This window comes from Coenobita brevimanus, chromosome 22 (genome assembly GCF_032717465.1).
Source record: "Coenobita brevimanus isolate Jiangsu-jjx chromosome 22, ASM3271746v2, whole genome shotgun sequence".
Classification (NCBI taxonomy): domain Eukaryota; kingdom Metazoa; phylum Arthropoda; class Malacostraca; order Decapoda; family Coenobitidae; genus Coenobita; species Coenobita brevimanus.
In genome coordinates, this window is record NC_136975.1 from 383359 (window position 1) to 407478 (window position 24120).

Below are 24120 nucleotides of genomic sequence, written 5' to 3' on the forward strand. Positions count from 1 at the left end.
CAGAGTGACTTGGAGGCATTTTGTCTGCGGCCACCCTTTGCGGGATTAGGGCGTCGGGCTATAGATAGATAGAAAGATAGATCATACAGTACAGTAACCACCCCCACCAAATTAACGAGGGTTACATTCCAAGCCCCCTCGCTAATTCTTGAAATTCGTTCATTCTTGACGCCTTCCTGAAAATGACATTTACTGGTAATTGCGTAGCCCATGAACCACTGATACTGTAATGTATTATCCATAAATAAATGTTGCTTGTTAAATCAGTTTCCCCATTGTTTTTAGCTGTATGGCTGTGACAGCTCTAGCATTTTTATTCCTCAGCATAATGGTGGAAGGGAGTGTCCTGTTTAACTGAACCTAACCTAACCGAGTTTAACTGTACCTAATAATTTAACCAAACCTAACCTAACCTAAAGTCAGAAAAATACTTAAAAATAAACTGGAGGAATATGAATTGCTAAGGTCTCTCTGATGAAAGTTAAACGTACATTTAGTGCTCATTCTTTTGTTTGTTTTTGTGCTTAACATGAAAGAGAAAGCATTGATGCAAACAGTAATATATCCCATTAACCCCTTAATAACCTCCGGCACTGAACAACCTTTTACAGTACTGATGTCAGTGATGTTAAGTTAGTGTTAGCTATAAAGAAAACTGAACAGTTATGGGGAGGGAACGAAGGTCACTGGTATGTTTACATGACTACGCTACGATTCCAAGCAGTTAGGCGGTCGGTTAATCTCAGATGTTTTTGCCCATTTGGTAAATACACCGTAACTTTATCAATCTTTCCGTGACTCATAGCGAATCATAGCATGGGTTTAGGAAGCTAAATAACACATTGCTAGGTGAGCCAGACGATTATCTTCACATCTTTAAGAAAAATAAATTGATTTCAGAAGAATGGAAGAACTTTACGTACTCAGAGAGGGATTTAATTTCTTCCATTTTCTTATAAGATGTGAAGATAATCATCTGGCGCACCTAGAAATGTGTTATTTAGCTTCCTAAACCAATGCTATGATTCACTATGACTGACTGGAGAATTGATAAAGTTACGGTGCATTTACCAAATGGGCGAAAACATCTGAGATTAATTGACCCCCTGACTGCTTGGAATCGTAGCGTAGAGTCGTGTAAACATACCAGTGACCTTCGTTCCATTCCCATAATTGTTCACAGTGTTTCCATAGCTCACTAACTCGACATCGGTACTGTAAAGGGTTGTTCAATGTCGGAGGTTATTAAGGGGTTCATGGAATACATTACTGTTTCCATCAGTACTCTCCTTTGACATGTAAACAAAAAAACGAACAAAAGAGTGAGTGCTAAATGTAAGTTATAACTTTCATCAGAAAGACCTTACCAATTCAGATCCCTTTACTTTATTTTATACAATTTTCTGACTAATTTATTTGTTTGGAAAAAGTACTGTATACAATACTCACTCCAAACATATTTGTAATAAGTAGTGATGAGTTCACCAATACAAGTGATGTACTGAGCTGGTAGGTAATATTCCGTATAATTTCGGCCATCCAGGAAGTGTTATCTGACTTGTAGGCCTACTATGTCATTACCCTTGTATATGTTCACTAATTTATATATATATATATATATATATATATATATATATATATATATATTTCAGATTCAGGTATAGTACTGTATTGATTGCAGTATTGTACAGTATACAGTACTCTCTCCAAACACAGCAAACACAGTTGTAATACCATAAGTGGTGATGACAGTGTTCACCAATATATTTAAGGTACTGAGTGGGTAGGTTTTTGATTATTCGGCAAATCTAATTTCTCGGCATCATCCTGGTCCCATAGATGCCAAATAATGGGACTTGTTCTGTATTTTACATTTCTTTACATTAAATTTCATTTCCCACGTCCAGCTCCAATCATGTATCCTATCCAGATCCTCCTGCAGCAAATTACAATCCTCCTCAACCTCTACTTTCCTCAAGATCTTTACATTATCAGCAAACAGACTTGCATAACTGTTCACTCCATCTACCATATCATTTACGTAAATCAGGAATATTACCGGCGCCAACACTGAGCCTTGAGGGACTCCACTTGTTACTTCCCTCCATCCAGACATTCTATCCTTTATTACTGTCCTCATTTGTCTGTCTCTCAAAAAGTCTCTCATCCATTCCAGAAGTTTCCCCTTCAGTCCTCCTATATATTCTGGTTTCCACATTAGTCTCTTATGAGGTACCTTGTCAAAGGCCTTCTCCAAATCTAAACACACACAATCCACCCAATCGTCTCTCTCCTGTACCACGTCAATTGCTCTTGAGTAAAAGCTCAACAAGTTAGAAACACATGACCTTCCACTTCTGAATCTAAACTGACATTCAGTCAAAATATTCATCTCTTCTAGATATTTTATCCATCTGTCTTTCAGGATTCTCTCGCACAATTTTGCGACCATACTGGTTAGAGACACTGGTCTACAATTCAGGGGTTCTTCCCTGTTTCCTCCCTTATAAATTGGTACCACATTTGCCCTCTTCCATTCTTGTGGCACTTTCCCCTCTTCCAGAGAACACACGATTAAACTGTGAATTTTATCTGCCAGTTGTTCTCTGCATTTCTTTGGTACCCAATTAGAAATTCCATCAGGTCCTGGGGCTTTCCTTACATCTTGAGTTTCCAGTAATTTATACACTTCCTGTACCTCCACTTTTATATCTTTTATCACCGGTACATTTCTAATCACTCCCTCCCCTTCCACAAACTCTTTTTCATTAGTGAAAACCAATTGGAAACATTTGTTCATTATTTCAGCTTGCATTGCTGCATCTTTATAGACCTCTCCTTTTACTTTCAGTTTGGTGATTCCTTCCTTTTGTTTCAGTTTGCCATTAACAAATCTATAAAACAGTTTGGGTTTATCCTTGCATTTGTCTATTATACCTTTTTCAAAATTCCTTTCTTCTTCTCTACGTATTCTTGTGTATTCATTTCTAATTCTTTTATATTCTTCCTTTGTTCTGTTGTTAACTCTCTGTCTCCAATTGTTCCACGCCTTATCTCTCCCTTTTTTTGCTATCATACACCTTCTATTACACCACTCCTTTTTCCTGTTTTCTTTCCCTCTTACTCTTCGTACAAATTTTTCCACACCCAAATTATACAGGTCTAGAAAGATATCCCACTTCCTCTGTATCTCTCTTGTTTCTCTGAATTTTCTCCAATCCGCATTCTCAAAAAAGTTTCTCAATCCTGTAAAATCTGCTTTCCCAAAGTTGTATCTTCCCTGTCTATGAAGCTCGTCTCTTGGCTCAACGTTCCCTGTTATCATCTGGAACTCAATGACCACATGATCACTTTTTCCTAAAGGACAGAGATATTTCAATGATTCTATTACATCGGGTTCTTTGGTAAACAGTAAATCTAACCTTGCTGGTGTGTCCCACCTCGAAACCGTGTCTCTTCTTTGACCCGTTGCGTCATCACATTATTCATTATTATATTTAATAACATAGTGCCCCACGAATCCTCGCCGCCTCCGGAGTACCATTCCTCCCAGTTCACCTCTTTACAATTAAAGTCACCCACCAAAATTATATTATTGCTTTTCTCAATTATTTTTTGTAAATAGCTAGCCATTTCTGACAACATCTCCTGGTATTTGTCATCATTTCATGCTCTCGTCTCAGGGGGAACATACACTACCGCCATATCTCTCTCAACATTCTCTCCAGTTTCTAATTTCATATATATCACTTCAGCCCTGCCTTCTCCCATTTCCACGGTATCTACATTTATGTTGTTCTTCACGATCATCACTCCTCCTTCTGTTTTTTTTTTTTCTGTCTTTTCTCCAGAGTTTGTATTTACCATCTCCCAAATGAACATCAATATCTTCTCTTAATTTGGTCTCTACAAAGCACATGACATCAGGTTCATGTTCTCTCAAGAAATCGTTAATTTCGAGCCTTGCCGATATTAAACCATCAACATTAGTATATATCACCTTCAAATTATTTTTGATGTTTTTTATACCCTTTTCTCTCCTATTCTCCATCAGTACCACTTCCTCAACTTCTGATTTTTCACAGCCATCCCCCTTAGTTTCCTTCACTTCTATTTCCTTAAATACCACTTCCTTACTTTCATATCCATTACTCTCCAAAAAAAAAGTATTACATTCTTCCTCTGTCCTCCTATCATTTTTTTCCTTTGTGTGTGTGTGTGTGTGTGTGTATAGATAGATATATATATATATATATATATATATATATATATATATATATATCATCATCATTATCCAAAACTCCTTTCCCACCCTAGGGCAGGGTGAGAAGTAGCAATGTCCAAACAGCCCAGATTTGCCCAATCCAATGGGCCAAGCATCCATTCACTCACCATTCAAGCCCATGGAAACCTGGCTCTATCTGGTACACCAAAAACATTCACCACGTACTGTAGCTCCATACAAATGTATCTGATGGAGTCAATCTGGATGCTGTCACGTTAAAAAGGGGTTCTAAATCCCTGATCATGCGCTTCTCCTCACAATATTCATCTGGCAAGCTCGATCTCTTGTCAGTCCCCTAGCTTCACTGACTTCCAAACCTCTCTCCCTCACACACTCATCCACCATATCTCTCCACCTTCTCCTTGGCCCACCTCGCCTTCTCCCTCCTTGAAGTTCACTCAGATATACCTTTTTCACCACTCTATTGTTATCCATTCTCTCCACAGGACTATACCATCTCAGTACACTCTCTTCGATTCTGGTGTCCGGAGACTTCCTCACTCCACATCTTTCATGAATCACATTATTTCGTATCCTATCTACCCTCCGTACTCCAAATACATTCCTCAGCAGTCCCGTCTCCAATGCTCTCACTCTTGACTTCTCATTTTCATGCCACACCATAATCTCACATCTGTATGTTAAAGCTGGCACTAACATTCCTTCATGTATGCCTCAAGCAGCTGTAACTCTTCATTGCACCAGCTACTTTCCTTCTTTGTGTCACTCTACTTTCCACTTCCTTTGCACATTCTCCTCTCATTTTTATAACTGTACAGTACCGAGGTATTTGAACTCTCTCATCAATTCAAGTCTCTCTCCACATCACACTGGGAGTCACCTTCTCCCTCAATAACCATCACTTTACTCTTTTCTACATTTACTCTCAAGGTACGACTCACAGACATTAGCAGATCTCTGCACTAGTCTACCAAGTTCTTGTCCGGTGTTTGCAAGTACTGCAGTACTGCATCATTGGCATACAGCAAATATGAGATATTCCTTCCATCACCATTCATTACCAATGTCATCCCCCTCTCCATTACTAGTGTTTTTACTTCTTTCATCACCCTGTCCATATATATTTTGAACAACCATGGGGACATAACACGACCTTGTTGCACGGCCACACCAATCGTGAACCACTCACTTAGATGCCCATTGAACCTTGCACACACCTCGCTACTATCATCATAAGTCTTGACGGCACCTAGCAGCTTACCATCTACGTGGTACATGCACAAAACCTTCCACAATCCTTCTCTGTCTACTATGTCGTATGCTTTTTCCAGATCCATGAATGTCATAAATACTGTATATAAGAAATTAATGAACAAATACCATACAAAGAAACTGTTTTTGATATGGGCTGGAGATCACTCTGATAGACTGGTCAATCGGCACATTCAGACAACCCTTCCCACCATATACAGTAGTCTGGACTAAGGAGGTTCTACTGTATATATATATCTATCTACAGTATCTATCTATTGCCAGACGCCTCAATCCCGTTTGGGGTGGTCACAAACAAATCGCCTCCACGTTGTCCTGTCCCCCGCCATTTCACTGCCCTGCTCTCAACTCACACCCCCCTCTTTCATATACCTCTCCACCCCATCCCTTCATCTCATCCTCGGCCTCCCCCTCCCTCTTCCCCCCTCCACCTCACTCACATACACTCTCTTCTACTATATATATATATATATATATATATATTGTCTATCTATCTATCTATCTACAGACAGATAGATAGATAGATAGATATACGTATATTATATATATAGATAGATAGATATAGATAGATAGACAGATAGATTACTGTATATAAAAAATGGGTGCTACATTACATCAAAGCAAAACAGTGTATACATGTTTCATGCAGCACGAGCGGTAAATGCAGGGAGCCTCCAATGGCAACACAGCTTCATTTTGTTGGAAACTCACCCCAAGCCTGGGAACAGGGTAGAATAGGTATGCAAGGCTGGCCAGGTACAGTGTTAATGACAGGTCAGGTCACATATAGGCATACAAGCTTCTACTTACACATTTCCTAAAGTACTTCGTGTAATAGTGCCAAAACAAACAAATGTACTACCACTAAAATAATGGAGTCACTACACTACTAAACTAAAACATCCTTGACTGTCACCATTACCGTGATGAACCTCACGCGGTTTGGGCAAGTTGGTGACACAAGTATGAGGGCACATTAGCACGTTGGCTGGGTGTAGGGATCCCTCCAGGAACTTCTTGCGGGTCTCTGACAAGTGGATTCCTCCAAGGGGAGTTTTAGGCAGGTGGTTTGGTGGCACTAACGCTAAGCAATAAATTCCAACCTGGTGTATGCTGTCAACAGCTTGTAGCACACGTGACATCCACTGAAAACTCTGAGGAAAGAAAAAAAAATGTTAATCATGCAGGCAACACATTCTTTAAAATTCTACACTAAACCTACCCATTAAAATATGAAAGCTACTTAGAACTGAACAAGCAATATTAGATATCAGGCTTATTAGTGATATTCAAGCTATAATCTGATGACAGAACCAAGGCTGAAAAGTACCTTTCTTATCATGTAACCAGTTGGGATAGTAACTCAAAAGATTTGCTAGATAATCAGGAGTTTCACTTTATATATATATATATATATATATATATACAGTAATCCCTCCACTATCCGACGTAACAGAGCTAAAGGCACATCCGGAAAGTGGTCCTGTCCAGATAGTGGGGACCAGCCTCCTGGACTGGTACTTATGGACCCTAACCCAGCCTAACTTTGAAAGCCACCTAAATAACTCCCTACCGGACATGCATAGCACCTATTTAAACCTATTTAAGACTCTATTCACACCAATAATGGACAAAAAGCATGAAATAAATGAAAAGGAACCAAAGAATGAGGAATTAGAAGTGACTGTACCTCAGCCAGGGTACTTATATCATGTTTGTGGCTGCCTTTCTAAGGTTTTGGCAGTGGTGAAAATGCTCTTGAAGCACGTACAGCAATCCAGTGTTGTGCTGCACTTAATTCTTTGCACTGTGAGTTATAATTGTTTAACACTGCACATTATTCTTAACTGCACCACTGCAATTCTAACTGCCAATTTAAGCTGTCAATTTGCACTCCACAGTTGATCCTTTGCACTCTAAGTTCAAATTTCTTAACACTGCACAACACTGTAAATTCCCATGTGGTCTAGAGGCAAGGTATTGCAGTATATTCACTGTTTATTCACAAAAAATGAGCACGTGTGGCTTCCAGTGCGATAAGCATCTATTCACTATCGAAGTTAGGGCGTAACTGTTGATGTCGGAGAAACAGAGTTGCCAGATCGCAACGGCCACATTACCAATCTCCTCAACTTTAATTACCAAATTTAACTTTTCATTACCAAATTCGTAATGATAGCATTTATTCTTCACTAATTATATATACACGTGGAAATACATGTAATCACTCTCCTTATAATTAACAGCATGTTGATTATTTTCATGCTATGTAGGGTAGCAGATTAATCAGAGAGAGCAAACAATCCACCATCTCCACCATGTGTATCCTCATACATGTGAAAAATCCGTTTGGTAAGGATGGGGGTTTGGAGGGTGAAGTGCTTGAAAGGGTACAGCAGGGAAGAAAGGTTGCTGGTTCTTTGAAAGCAGTGACAAGAAACAGGGAAGTGAGCATGGAAGTGAAAAAGTTACTACATGACAGTATTGTGATACCAACTCTAACGTATGGAAGTGAAGCTTGGACGTTGTTGGAAGGACAAGTCAAGAGTGAGAGCAGTGGAAATGAGTTATTTAAGAGGAGCCTGTGCAGTCACATGGAGAGACAGGCTGATGAATGAGGATATAAAGGAGCGTTGTGGTGTCGATGTGGATGTGACAGGAAGCGTTATGAGGAACACACTGAGGTGGTTTGGCCATGTGGAGAGAATGGAGGGTGAAAGACTGACGAAAAGAGTGTATGTGAGTGAGGTGGAGGGGGAAAGAGGGAGGGGGAGGCCGAGGATGAGATGGAGGGATGGGGTGGAGAGGTATATGAGAGAGGGGGGTGTGAGTTGGGAGCAGGGCAGTGAAATTGCGGGGGGCCAGGGCGACTTGGAGGCGATTTGTTTGTGGCCACCCCAAACGGGATTGAGGCGTCTGGCAATAGGCAGATAGACATTTTCTTTTTTGGGCCATTTTTCGGTTCCGATGGTCCAGGCCCACAATGTCCGGTAAGTGGGGATGTCCAGAAAGTGGGCGTCTAGAAAGTACAGGGATTACTGTATATATATATATATATATATATATATATATACTGTATATATATATATATATATATATATATATATATATAGACTGTATATAGAGTATATATATATATATACTGTATATACAGTATATATATATATATATATATATATATATATATATATATACACAGTATATATCCATCCATCCATCATCCAATCCTACATTGCCCCTTGAGGAGCATAGGGGCCCAGAGCTAGGCAGTTGGTCCTGACATTTAAGATGAGAATGACCAGCCTCACTCATCCCTGAGTGGCATTACATGAGCAATAAACCTTAACCACCTGTTGGATAGAAACCTTCACCGGCTCAATCCGACTGGAGGGCAATAATTACCCACTAAACCATCAGGCGCCAAATCTAAGTATCATGTATAGTAATGTGGATGGGTTAATATCCAAGGAAGGGGAAACTGGAGACTATATAAACGAAAAGAAACCTGAAATTGTTTGCTTGGCGGAGACTACAATGCCCCGAGATGTTAATACTAAATTATTTGGATAGAACAATTATAATATTTGGAGGAAAAATAGAGAAAGCAAGTTTGGGGGAGGTATAATGATTTCAACCCACAATGACCTAAGAGCAAAAAATATAGAAATTGAAAATACCAAGGCTGAACTTTTGGGAGATGAAATAAAGGACAGTTATGGAGAAAAAATAGATGTAATAGTATTTTATATGCCTCCTAAAACTAGGGCATGGACAAAAGATTATGAACAGCTAATAAGAGAATCCATTATTAAACTAAAGATGATAATTGAAAGAAGAAATAGAATAATAATAATGGGAGATTTTAATTATAGAGAAGTTGACTGGGAAAGTATGGATGCTGGGAGCAATGAGGAATCATGGGGAAATAAATTAATGGAGTTGGTGATGGAAGACATGTTAACCCTATTAATTAAAGAAAATACAAGAATTAGGGGTGACGACAAACCATCAAGGCTTGACTTAGTATGGACCCAAATGATGTGAGGAATATAACCTACCAATGCCCCTTTGGTAAAAGTGATCATCTGGTTACTGAGAAGGAAATGGTGGGAGTAAGGGAAGGAGGAGATGAAAAACACAGAAAAAATAGATGCAATTATGGGAAGGCAGACTTTCCTTCCCTGAAGAACTTTTTCCAACGTGTGGACTGGAGTAAAATGAATACGATCACAAATGTTGATGAGAAATATGAGTTTCTAATATAAGTGTATAAAACAGGAGTTAGTAAATATGTCCCAAAATTTTCCAAAACTATGGAAAGGAAGAAAGAATGGTTTAACAACAGATGGGGAGTAGCACATGAGGCAAGAAAAAGAGCATGCATAGAATAAAGTGAGAAGAAGGTATAGTGAAAGGGCTTGGGAGGAGTACAAGCAGGTAAGAAATGAATACGTAAGGGTGTGGAGAGAAGAAAGGAAATGTGAAAAAGATACTGTAACGAAAGGTAAAATGGAGCCGAAATTATTTTATAGGTTTGTGAATGGTAAAATGAAAGTTAAGGACAGTATAATACGACTGAGGGATGGAGATGAAACTATCAAAAGAGAAGAAGAATTGTGTGAAATAATGAACAAGCTGCAGTTAGTTTATGTGTTGGAAAAGGAATTTAGGGAACCTGAAATAGAACCCTAAGTGACAGGAATGGCAGAAATTACAGTAGACATGAATGATGTGCTGTAGCTGATGAGGGATTTGTTTGTAAGAAAAGCAATGGGACCAGATGGTGTGTCTGTATGGATCCTGAAGGAATGTGCAGACCAGTTAGTGTGGCCTGTTTATGTCATCATCAAAATTTCACTGGAAAATGGAGAGTTACCTAAAGATTGGAAAAGAGCAAGTACTGTGCCCATCTTCAAGGGAGGAGATTGGGAAGATCCACTCAATTATGAACCTGTATCACTTACTAGTACTGTTTGTAAAATCTGCAAGAATATTATTAGAAAAAGATGGATAAAGTATTTAGAAGAAAATGAAGTGATAACACCAAGACAATTTGGTATTAGAGATGGAAGATGATCTGTTCCTAACCTATTAAGTTTCTACAGTAGGGTAATAGATGTCATACAAGAGAGAGAGGGATGGGCAGATTGTGTCTATCTCGATCTCAAGAAAGCATTTGACAGGGTGCCCTATAGGAGATTGCTGTGGAAGTTGAAGACCTTTGGAGGGGGGCATGGGAAACTATTAAACTGGATGGAAGCTTATTTGATAGGAGGGCAGATGAGAACAGTCATAACAGACAAGGTTTCACAGTGGAGAAACGTGACTAGTGGAGTACACCAGGGCTCTGTCTTAGCCCCAATAATGTTTCTGATTTATGTAAATGATTTACCAGAGGGTTTGCATAAATACATAAGTATGTTCGCAGATGATACTAAAATCATGAAACATATTAAAGGTACTGAGAGTTGTAAAAAACTGCAAGAGGATTTGAACAAACTCCACAGCTGGAGCCAGACTTGGAAAATGGATATTAACCCGCTGCGTGCCAGCTATTTTTAGCCCTAAGGGTCACCCCAGTGCCGACCATTTCTCGACCTTTTTTTTTTTTTTTTTTTGGCTAAAATGATAGATTTTGATGTGGAAACAATGAATTTCGCCGAGGCTCAGAAATGAGTTTTATTGAGTCCTGCATACTCGTGTACAGGTATAGCCGTTCTCTCACGCTCACCACGTACGTGACAGAAAGCCATTTTCTATGTACGGTATACTCAGGTATTTATGCTGGGAAGGTATAGCAATGTTCAGTACAATTTTCTGATCACTTATTACTTCAGCATCTATCACAATTTGCATGTCTTTGTCACTGTGAATTCATTATCTTACACTTACTTGAAGATAGGTACAACCTGACTTCATTACGTACAGTCCTGGCACTTACAAGAAGGTATTTACAACTTGACTTCACTATATAGTCCTTACACTTACAAGAAAATATTTACAACTTACATATCCATGAAAATATTTACAAAATGCCTTCACTATGTACAGCACTGGGTGAGGCACACAGGCAGAGTGAGGCAGAGCGAGCGTGAGGGGGGAAGTGAGTGAGTGTATGGCCTTGACAGCCTGGGGGATGGTAGAGGAACAGTTACCTTACATGCCTGCCAATTTTTACCCGCAAATCTTGAAAAATGAGGTCACAGTGAATTTTTTTATTTTAAATCATTTCAAAACGGCACTGGCACTGGCCACAAAATTATGTCAGACCGTTTTAAAATGGCACTGGCAAGCGGCGAGATAAAGCCAAGAAGTGTCATGTATTAGAAATGGGAATGAGTGAAAAAAAGACCGCACTGGACATATAAAATAGGCAATGAAATAATTTGTAAGAGAAAAGATGAGAAAGACTTGGGAGTGACTATTCAGGATGACTTGTGACCAGAAAAACATACAAACAATATCATTGGTGGAACTTATGGATTACTGACCAATATGAGTGGCTTTTAATTATATGGAGAGGAAATGCTGAGAGAGTTGATACTGACCATGATAAGACCATGACTAGAGTATGCGGCTGTGGTATGGTCACCTTATTTGAAAAAGCATATTGATAAACTAGAGAGGGTTCAACGGATGGCAACAAGGATGATACCATGTTTAAGGGAACTCTCCTACGAGGAGAGATTGGAAAAACTGAAGTTACCAACACTGCGTGAGAGATGGGAAAGAGGTGACTTGATCACAATATTTAGAAATGTAAGAGAACTGGAAAGAGTGGATAGAGAGGATCTTTTTGTGTTGGATGATGGAAAAACAAGAGGTCATGACTTCAAGTTAAGGAAAAGTAGATGACTTAATGATCTTAAAAGGTTCAGTTTCCCGAACAGAAGCATAAGTATTTGGAATGACTTAGATGAAGAGGTGATGCAGGCAAAGAACGTTCATGTGCTTAAAAGCAGACTGGATAAATGTAGATATGGAGACAAGACAACACGAGCTTAGCTCAATTCCTGTATACTACAAATAGGTAAATACACACACACACACACACACACACACAGAGGGAGTCAATCGTACCGAACCAACACGGCCAGTGGCATTACCTAAATTAGTATCTTTGTATGAGTCAAGCTCTGTACCAGGTTAGACTAAATGATTTTTCATTATTAAAGGGAAAAAAAAAATAAGTTTAAACAAGACTTGTTCAAACAGGAAAGAGAACCAAGACGAAAGAATACGCTGAGTCAGCTGAGGTTTGTTTAGACTACAGCAACACGGGGATTTTAAGTACATACTCTGTACTTTAAGTATTGCAAAATGGATACATACTTTAGTAAAGCAAATTTGGAAAAGAAAAGGGATAAAGGTAAAAAGCAAAATGATGATTTCTACCAAGAACTGGTTGAAGTGGAGACTCACGATAGACTGGTTGAACGTGTACACAAACTAGAAATGGCTTTCAAAAATGAAATTGATGAAATAAAGAAGCAGATGCACTTGCAACAGGAAGAAATAGAAAAACTAGGAAGGGAGGCCAACAAGAAAGACACAACCATCAGTGAACTAACAGTGGAACTGAGTACACTTAGGAAGAAAATGAGTGAAATGGCAAGTACAGTAGTCAATCACGAGTGTGTTATGGAAGAGTTAAAAAATGACACAGAGACAATTAGGCAAGTAAGCAGTCTTATAGACCAGAGCAGTGATACTGAGGAGAAGATAACACAGGTGAATGAAGCTGTGCAAAGCTACAAAAATGGTGTGGAAACCACATATGCTGAAATGGTGAAAGTAAAGAAAGACTTAGAAACAAGGGTCGAGGAAAAAAAGCATTAAAAAGGAAGTGAAAAGAATAATCCAAAACAATCCAAAGTTAGTCAGAGATTCAGTAGATATAAACAAATCTATAGTAATCACTGGTATAGAAGAGGAAGAAGTAATATACAAGATCACAAGAGACAAAAAGGAGATGGCAAATGTAATGAGCTTACTGAAAGAAGTATCAGAGGAAATCTTTAGTAAAGACATAGAGGAACACAAAAGGTTAGGGAAATATGAGAAAAGCAAGACAAGACCTCTAAAGGTGACTTTCCAGAGTGTAAACACTGTGGAAGAGATACTAAAAAATGCAAAGAATCTTACGGAAAAAGAGTTAAAAAATGTATGGATAAAAAGATGCCTAACACAAGAGGAACTGGAATTACTGAAAGAGAAAAGGGAGGAAGCAAAAACAAAAAATGAGGGAAGATCAGAAGAGGAGAAAATTTTTTTTTTTTTACAAAGTAATAGGATTGCAGGTACGAAAGTGGTACACAAACAGGATGGAATAAAAAGGAGGAAGGTAGTAGAACCATGTCATGACAAGTATACAAACAAGATGATAAAGTTGATGTACTCAAATGTGGATGGAATGGTATCTAAATTACTAGAGATGAATGATTATGTCAGAGAAAATGAACCACAAATAATATGCCTAACTGAAACAAAATTAACACCAAGGATATCCAATGACATACTAAACTTAGAGGAATACAATATATGGAGAAGAGACAGAAATTTAAAAAAAGGAGGAGGAATTATAACATTAACTAAGAAAAATCTAAAAGTCAATGAAATAAAACTAGATATACCATCACAAGTAGAAATGACTGCAGTAGAGATCAACACATCTGAAGGGAAAGTAATTGTAGCCAATTTGTACATGCCACCCAGATCAAACACATGGGAAAGAGATGAATATGAGGACCTGGCAGAGAGTACAATTCAGAGTTTAAGATCATTACTACATAAAATGGAAGAGAAATCGGAAAGAATTATACTAACTGGGGATTTTAATACAAATAAAAATTGGAATACTCTAGATATAATTAGCCAAGAAAGCTGTTGGGACCAAAAGCTCCTGGATCTCGTACAAGAGTTTTTCCTAACGCAACATGTGAGGGAAACCACCAGAAAAAGAGGACTTAATGTACCTTCAGTGCTAGATCTAATATTTACTAGGCAAGAAAATGATATTGACAGTTTAATATATCACCCTCCACTCGGCAAAACCGATCATGCAGTACTAAATTATAACTTCAGGATAGCATATGACATAGTAAACAGCAATGACAGTTACAAAAAGAGCCTAAACTATAAAAAGGGAAATTATCAAGACCTAAAGAAGTATTTCTTAGAAGTTGATTGGGAAAATGAGCTTAGAAGACAAGATTTAAATGCTGTTTTATATAAAAAATTCTGTGAATTTTATGAAATAGGAGTCCAGAAGTACATCCCACAGCACAGAGAAGCAGATAAGAAAATACAGAAATGGTTCAATACAGAATGTAAAAAATCAAATGAAAGAAGAGATTTGTTGTGGAATAGATACAGAAGACACAATAGTGAAAGGGCGTATAATAATTACAAACAGGCAAGAAATGATTATACAAGAATAAGGAGGGAAGCCCAAAAACAGTTTGAGGAGGATATAATAAATAAAAATAGTAATCAACCAAAGCTGTTTTACAGCTATATCAGAAGCAAAACCAAAGTAAAAGATATAATACAATCAATTACGGACGAGGGAATCACTTATACACAAGAGAAAGATATTTGTGAAGCACTAAATAAAAATTTCCAATTAGTTTTTACAGAAGAAAAAAATTTTGAGAGGGACTATGTGGAACATGCATGTCCACACATACTACCAGATATACAAATAGCAGAAAAAGTAATACAGGAGGAGTTAAGTAGATTAGACAGAGGAAAAGCAAGTGGTCCTGATGAAATTTCATGTTGGGTACTACGAGAATGTGCAAAGGAGTTAAGTAAACCATTATTTTTAATTTTCAAGAAATCCTTGAGTCAAGGTAAACTACCTGATAGTTGGAAAAAAGCAAATATTGTCCCCTTATTCAAGAAAGGAAATAGACAAAATCCACTCAACTACCAACTAGTATCACTGACCAGTGTAGTAAGCAAGGTATTAGAAAAGCTTATACGAAAAGCTTGGGTAAATCATCTAGAAGAACACAGTATGATAACAGAAAGACAGTTTGGTTTCAGAAAAGGAAAATCATGTGTTACTAATCTGTTGAGCTACTATGACAGAGTAACAAACACAATACAGGAAAGGGAAGGATGGGTGGACAGTATCTATTTAGATTTCACGAAAGCTTTTGACACAGTACCACACCAAAGACTTTTATGGAAACTGTACCATCAAGGAGGAATTCGAGGCAAACTGTTTTGTAGGATGCAAGACTCTCATAAAAAGAAAAATGAGAACAGTACTAAGAGGAAACTACTCATCATGGAAAGAAGTGACTAGTGGAGTACCACAGGGTTCAGTGCTGGCACCAATCATGTTTTTAGTGTATATAAATGATATAAACAGTAACACTGGAAATGAGAGCTATCTGAATATGTTTGCAGATGATGCAAAAATACAAAGGAGAATTACTAACACTGACTCTTGTAAAGAGCTACAAGAAGAATTAAATAAACTTCATGAATGGAGTAGTACATGGCAAATGGAATTAAATGTGGACAAGTGTCATGTAATCAAGTTTGGTAAAAGTGGAAAAGACCTGATTGGGATTATAAGTTAGGAAATAAAACCCTATACACATCAGAATGAGAGAAAGACCTAGGTGTGATTATCAATAACAGACTATCTCCGGCTGACCACATCAGTGAGAAGGTACAGAACATGTATACACTGCTTGCAAATGTGAGAATAGCATTCACATACATAAATGAAGACATGCTAAGAAGGATAATAACATCATTCATTAGACCAACCCTGGAATATGCATCAGTAGTCTCGAGTCCTCATCTCAAAAAGCACATAGACAAGATTGAAAAAGTTCAAAGGGCCGCTACAAGATGGATACCAAGCTTAAGGGACCTAAGCTACGAAGAAAGACTAAATAAACTGAATCTACCAACATTACAGGAAAGAAGGAAAAGAGGTGACATGATAATGCTATATTTAGGTACAGTACTTATTTAGCCAAGGATGGTTCTTTGAACTTTGAATTCGAGGAAAGGTTAAAGAAGGCTAATCAGGCAATGGGAATGCTTAAAAATATTTGGAATAATAACAATTTCTCTGTGCATACAAAAATCAAACTTTATAAGGTAATGGTTAGGAGTATCTTAATTTATGGACACGAGTCTTGGTACAGCACAGTGACTATGGAAAATAAATTCTTGGTGTTTGAAAATAAAGCACTTAGAAGAATATTAGGAGTTAAGTGGTGAGAAAGGATACCAAATAGTAGAATTAGAGAAATAACGGGAGTGCAGCCGATCGATGAATATGTTAGATTCTCACGATGGAAGTGGCTAGGACATGTGTACAGGAGACAGGGAATAGTACGAGGTACACCAGGGTGGGTGGCACTTGGTAGGAGAGGTAGAGGAAGGCCAAAAGAGACGTGGGTGAGGACAATGAGACGGGAAGCTGGAGATGAGTGTTGGGGAGATCTTGAGGAGTTAGCACAGGATAGGATGTGGTGGTGTGAGTTCATCGAGGCCCTATGCATCCCCGAGGGTGCAACAGGAAATGATTGATTGATTGATTGAAGTGCATATCAGGGAAGGAGAAAATAGACATAAATGATTACTTAACATATGGAGAAGCATCAGCAAGAGGACACTGCAAAACACTGTATAACAAGAGAGGTGATAAAGACGTAAGGAAATTCAGTTTCCCAAACAGAGCAATTGATCAATGGAATGCACTACCAAATGAAATAGTGTATGCCAAAAACAATTCACAAATTTAAGGATATGTACGATAAATATGGTTTAAGACACGGGACAGTACGAGCTTGACTCATTCCTGTAAAGATACAATTAGGTAAGAACACACACACACACACACACACACACACACACACACACACACACACACACACACACACACACAATGGACAGTTATCATCACAAATTCTTACCTCCTCTTCTGAGCAGTCTGGCCTCTGCTCGGCAATGACACATATTCTCTCATCCCTGAGTACTTTGTGAGAGAAAACAGCAATGCGGCCTCGGTAAATGAACTTCATGGGTTCTACTGCCAAGACAGTGGCGATGATATCATCAGTGTTATGCTTCCTTCCTGTTACTGTCATCAGTCCATCACGGGATCCACACACAAATACCAGTCCACCCTGATTATGGAAGAGGGCAATTATTGTATGAGAAACTAGAGAGGGATAGTGCATAAGTAAAATAAAAAATCAAGACTGTGCTCCTCCTGACACACCATGCATATACAGTGATCCCTTGGTTATCAGGCACTTGGTTACAGCAGTTTTCATTATCACTGTAAGATGAAAATCTGCAATCCTACTGCTATCACAAATCTGCAATCCTTCTGTTATCACACATTTTTCAGCTAAAATACATTTTTATTGCACACCTGAACTTGTTTCTGCTGACAATGATGGCATTATGTCTGTGGTTTCTGATGACTCTGAGGGATTCAAACATGAGACCCTACTCAAGGAGTTAAATGCAAGTGGTGAAGACCACTAACTCTCCATCCCCTAGCCTCAAAACTCCTTACCTCAAGGCCATCTAAGGTCTCTGCGTGGTATATATTTCTTCCTTACTGTGCCCTTTTCAACACTTTCTACTCATATCAACCTAACCATGCCTAAGTGTGTTGGTGATACTTACCATAACTAAGTATGCATTTTGTGGATCTAAACTGTTTATCATTCTTTTTCTGTGCCCGCCCTTGTCTCTTCCTACTTCTCCCATCTTTCCTGTCACTTTTTATTTATGGTTCACTACTTTCCTTTCCAGGTGGCTTTACACTGAGTGACAAACCAAATGGTTTTCTGTAAGCCAGGAAACCATTTACAATGCCGGTGGTAACCATATAACCAACCGACGCATGTTCCCTATCTGTCAACAATTGGGTTGGCTGAGAGTTAGTGCCCATCCCAATAAAACCACTAACTCAAAAATCAAGCAGCCACTCCTTACTGGATCATGCCATCTGCCTGTGGACTGACAGATAGACAGAAACTGTTGTGAAAGGGAAAATTTTGGCTTCACTCTGGATGCCTGGTACCAATTAGGAAAAATCCAATAGGTTCTATGCTATCGTTATCGTGCGCCATGCTTGTTACCAATTATGTGTGATAACCAAGGGATCACTGTATAATATTATAATTCCACCTATCTATCTATCCACACCTATATCATTATCAATCATTTTCGTTTTCGTTTTTGTAGGCTCCAACATGCTTGCATGCATCAGCCTTGGTCACCTAATGGCAGCTCTCCATGCTGCTTGATCTATGGAAGCCTCCCTGTTCAGTCCCTTAACCCTGAGGTCACACTTAATGACCTCATCACACGTCTTTCTCGGTCTACCCCTCGCAACCCCACCCGCAATATTAACACTTCTCACCATAGGCACCCAAGTATCATCCCCCATCTTCTTCACATGCCCAAACCATCTTAATCTACCTCTTCTCATGACAATATCAATACACTCCAGTCCCATCCCTACCTTTCAACTCTTCCATCATACACCCAACCCCCACAGGCCTTGCACGCAGGGACGCACTGCACATCCACCTAATCATTGTCATTTCCGTACGTTTGAACTTGTGAATATCCTCCTCCTTTACTGCCCAGGTCTCACTACTATACAGCATCACACTCCAAACACATGCTGCATACAAAGACCACTTAGCACATAGGGCTCCTCTCAATGTCAGGAGAGGCAACAGTTCCCTGAACTTCTTCCAACCAATTCTCACCCTAGCCACACGGCTAGCTCCAGCCCCACCTCCAGCACATAACATGTCTCACAAATAACTTTACTCTTCCACACACTCAAGAGACTCACCTGCAAGTTCAATCCTTTCACACCTGACAATTTCCACCTGCTCTCACTAACACCCGCACACATAAAAGCAGCATTATCTTGCAGTCTACCTCTAATATCATTACATCTCTTGCGCACCCATTTATCACAAACACTGCACAAGAGGAATAACTTCACACTCCCTTGTGGTAAACTGAACACAGCCACTCTCCCTCCTCTTTGACTGTACTGCCACCAACCCTAGATATCATCACTTTTGTTTTATCTGCATTTATCCTTGTGCTCCATACCATCTCTCCATTTCCTAAATCTTCCCTCTGCCTCCCTTTCATTCTCTGCAATCAACACCAAATCATCAGCATACAATATCTCCCATGGGAGTCCATTTCTGAAGTCACGTGAGAGGGCTTCAAGTACCATGATAGGTAGATAGATTGATTTTATATACTGTATATATACAGTACCCTCGCGTCCAACACGCGTTAGTCCAGCACGATTCGGGTCCAGCACGGAGAGCAATTAATTAGTATTATTTAATACGATTTAATTACTGCAACACGAGTGTGTTAGCATAACACGCACAGAGCTCCGAGAAGTGGGTGAAATCCGCAGAGTTCACTCTAGCACGATCACCCCCGGTCCAACACGGTCATACTGGACATTCCCATGATGATGATAGCCAATGAAAACTTCTGATCAAGTAGCCTTCCCCGCCCGCTATCGTGACGTGATCGTGATGCCGCCCAATTAAAAACACTTCTGGTGTCACGTGATGTTTTGTTTAAATTTCTCCCGCCACAGCGCCACTCAGTCGCATAATTGCATTGGAAGGTGCTTTTTTCTTGCTGCATTTTCTGCCCTTGTTACTGCATTTTACCCTGCTCACGATGCCTAGGAAGCCTTCTGAGAACCCCAAGAAGCGTCGGCACCTCCCTCAGGCCACCAAGCTAGAAAGCATCGAGAGGAAGAAGAAAGGGGAGAGGAAAGTTGACATTGCCAAGGCCTACGACATGAATGAAGCCAACGTGATCATAATAAAAAACTAAGACAAGATCCTAGCAGCCGAAGGCTATCACACGGCACTTCATACCAGGTTTGCCGAGGATACGATGATAAATGGGAGCGGTAACGTGGTAAAATTGCCAACGATATCACGGGAATTTGGAATTCATCTGGATGGATTCCTGCCGAGGATACGACGGACAAAACAGTGTGACCAAAACCCAGGCGACTCGACAGAGAATGTATCGTACTACAGCATTGAACATTTAGCCTGACACTGAATACATATGAATATTTTAGAATAAATATCAATTGTTTTGAAACCCTTCTCATCGGCGTGCGTACCAGTTTATAAACAAAGTTGCTTTTCCTTATTCTCTACCGAGTCAGCGACAGCGATCACTTTCCACAGTTACGAGACGGGGCTCTGGCAACAGTGTGAGAAGCATGCACTTTGCCGAGGATTACAGTGCTAGGACAGGCAGAAGCAGGACCTTCCATGGCTGTGGACGAAGATAGTGATTCTGAGTGTGATTCTGAAGGATTTATGAGGGAGGTTTGATTTTGAAGGATTTATGAGGGAGGTTGAGGAGGAGCAACAGCCATCAACCGCTAGTGACGCCTGCAGCCATCCTCCGGGGACCCAGTAGGACTACCTACAGCCTTGGATACCACCTTCCATTCCCAGCAAGCCCACCAACACTATCCTAAAAGGTTAGTTATCATTCATAGCACAGTACCATTAATTATAATTACAATAGTACCAATATATGTATAGGTATATGGTAGGTATTTAGGGTGACTTTTCCTACAGTTGCTGACATAATTCATTTTTCCCCATAAGCTCTATTGTTAGTCCAACACGTTTTTGGTCCAACACGTGACCCATGCATGACAGTATTACCGTGCTGGACGCGAGGGTACTGTATATATACATATATATATATATTTATATATATATTAGTGGTAGGTGGTGCCGACCATCATCCACTCACTTGATGTAGTGCTGCCTACTTCTTCTTTAGCCTTTATCATTTTTTTCTGTGCCTGCCCTCCTATCTTCCTATTTCTCCCATCTTTCCTGTCACTACTTATTGCTATTCATTCTGTTACAGGTGGCTTTACATTGAGTGACAAGCCAAATGGTTTCCTGTAAGCCAAGAAACCATTTACAACGTTGGGTGGTAACCATATAACCAAACCATACGTGCTTCCTACGTGTCAAGTGAGTTGGTGGAGGGTTAGTGCCCCTCCCTGTAAAACACATAACTCAGAGTCAAATGCCCACCCCGTACAGGATTATGGCGTCTGGCAATAGATATATATATATATATATATATATATATATATATATATATATATATATATACACAAAACCAAAACATTAAAGATGGTGAAGGCTGCATGGTCAAGTACTGACTGAAGAAGTTAATTTGATAAAGTTTGAATGCTCACATGTCAACGAAACTCACATTTAACACATTAATAATCATTCTTATATATGTGATGATGGTGACGGGATGCATTATACTTTGTCTCAGCTCAGAGATAGGTGCTTTGTCAGAGATAGGTGCTTTGTCACTAACCAGTTCAGAGCGGTTTTATGAATGACTGTATTATGCCCAAGTAGACACAAGGCTGATCACCCTATCGTTTTTTGTGCCTACTGTTACGTGTAATACATGCACTGACTGATTGTTTGATTGTCTGCCTGTGTAAAGTGGGGGCAAATGGGGAAAAGTGGGGTGAGAAGGAGGACTCTGGGCAAACGTCCAAAACCAAATTCCATTTTTCCCATAAGTTTAGTTATTTCTATGGCACGGTTTTCTATGGCGCAGGATTGTTCCAGAACCAATTACCCGTGCCGTAGGTGACTTGACTGCATCATCATCATCCAGACCTCCTTTCCCACCATTGGGCAGGATGAGAAGTAGCAACATCCAGACAGCCCAAGTTTGCCCAATCCAATGGGCCATGGTTCCATTTAGTCATCATTCTAGCCCACAGAACACTGGCTCTATCTGATACATCAAAAAACTTTCACCACATTCTGTAGATTCACATAAACATATCAGACAGAGTTAATCCAAGCGCTGTCACATTAAAAACGGTTGCCAAATCCCTATTCGTGCATTTCTCACAACACTCATCCAGCCGGAACGCTCTTGTCAGTCCCCTTGCCTCAACGACTTACATACCTCTCCTTCTCACACACTCATCCACCACATCCCCCCACCTTCTCCTTGGTCTACCAGGCCTCCTCCTTCCTTCGAATTTGCTCAGATATGTCTTTTTCATCACTCTATTGTTATCCATTCTCTCCACATGACCATACCATCTCAGTATACTTTCTTCGATTCTGGTGTCCACCGACTTCCTCACTCCGCATCTTTCACGAATCACACTATTTCATAACCTATCCACTCTCTGTATTCCACATACATTCCTCACCAGTCCCATCTCCACTGCTCTCACTCTTGCCTTTTCATTTTCATGCCACACAACAGTCTCACATCCATATGTTAAAGTTGACACTAACACTCCTTCATGTAAGCCTCATGCAGCTGCAACACTCAAGCCTCTGTTTCTATCAAGGCCTTCATTGCTCCAGCTACTTTCCTTCCTTGTGTCACTCTACTTTCCACTTCTTTTGCACATTTTCCTCTCTTTCTATCACTGTACCCAAGTATTTGAACTCTCTCATCAATTCCAGTCTCTCTCTATTCACTGTAAAATCACACTGGGAGTCACCTTCCCTCTTGATTACCATCACTTTACTCTTTCTACATTTAAACTCAAGGCACGACACTCACAGACATCGGCAAAACTCTGCACTAGCCTAACAAGTTCTTATCCGGTCTTTGCAAGTGGTACTGCATCAACAGCATGCAGTACAACAAATCTGATATATTCCATCCATCACCATTCATTACCAACGCCATCCCTCTGTCCATAACTTGTGTTTTTTTTCTCTCATCAAGTGGCACTCGGGGTCAAGGTCAAGGTCACCAAAATGGCTGCCAAAGGTCAACTAGTTGACCTTTGGTGACCTTGACTTTAACCCTGAGTGCCCATTTTTTAACTCATCCAAGATTTTGGCCATATCTTGATACCCTGAAAGTTTTATGTTGATAGCTCAACAGGCAGGATTGGATGAAGCAAAGAAAGATAGATTTTGCAATGATTTAATACGTGTAGTGGGTGGTATGTGGGATGATGAGATAGTGATTTTGGGAGGGGACTTAAATGGTCATGTAGGTGAAGCAGCACAAGGTTATGAAGGAGTGCAGGGGGGACGTGCGTATGGTATGAGGAATGCAGAAGGGGAAAGGATACTCGAGTTTCGGGAGGCAACGGACATGAGTGTGTGCAACACATATTTTAGGAAAAGAGACAGTACGTTAATCACATATGAGTCTGGGGGAAATAGCAGTCAGATAGATTATTTTCTGGTCAGGAGGGCTGATAGGAGGTTAGTGAGGGATGTTAAAGTTATAGGAAGTGAGGAGCGTGTGCAGCAGCACAAACTACTGATTTGTGATATGGTGCTTAAAGAACAAGTGATGAAAAAGAGGACTTATGTACCTAGGAGGAGAATATGGAAGCTGAAAAACCAAGTAGTAGGGGATGCCTTTTATACCCAGTTGAGGAGAGTGGTGGCTGAACAGGGAGCTGTAGACAGAGGCGTTAATGAACAGTACAGAGCCATCAAGAACAATTTCTTGAGAGTTACTGATGTAACATGCGGTTGGAAAAGAGGACC

The 24120-nt window shown here is 39.7% G+C and overlaps 1 protein-coding gene across 1 annotated transcript in view; it reads right to left on the reverse strand.

The window, feature by feature from the left end:
• The window catches only part of DIP2 (disco-interacting protein 2), a 611941-nt gene that overhangs the window by 74807 nt on the left and 513014 nt on the right, over positions 1–24120 (reverse strand). The window contains exons 18-19 of the mRNA XM_080266752.1: positions 17467–17679; positions 6435–6672 (exon numbers count right to left, since the gene is read on the reverse strand). Of these exons, the coding sequence (XP_080122878.1) occupies positions 6435–6672; positions 17467–17679 (451 nt within the window). The remainder of the gene's footprint in view (positions 1–6434; positions 6673–17466; positions 17680–24120) is intronic.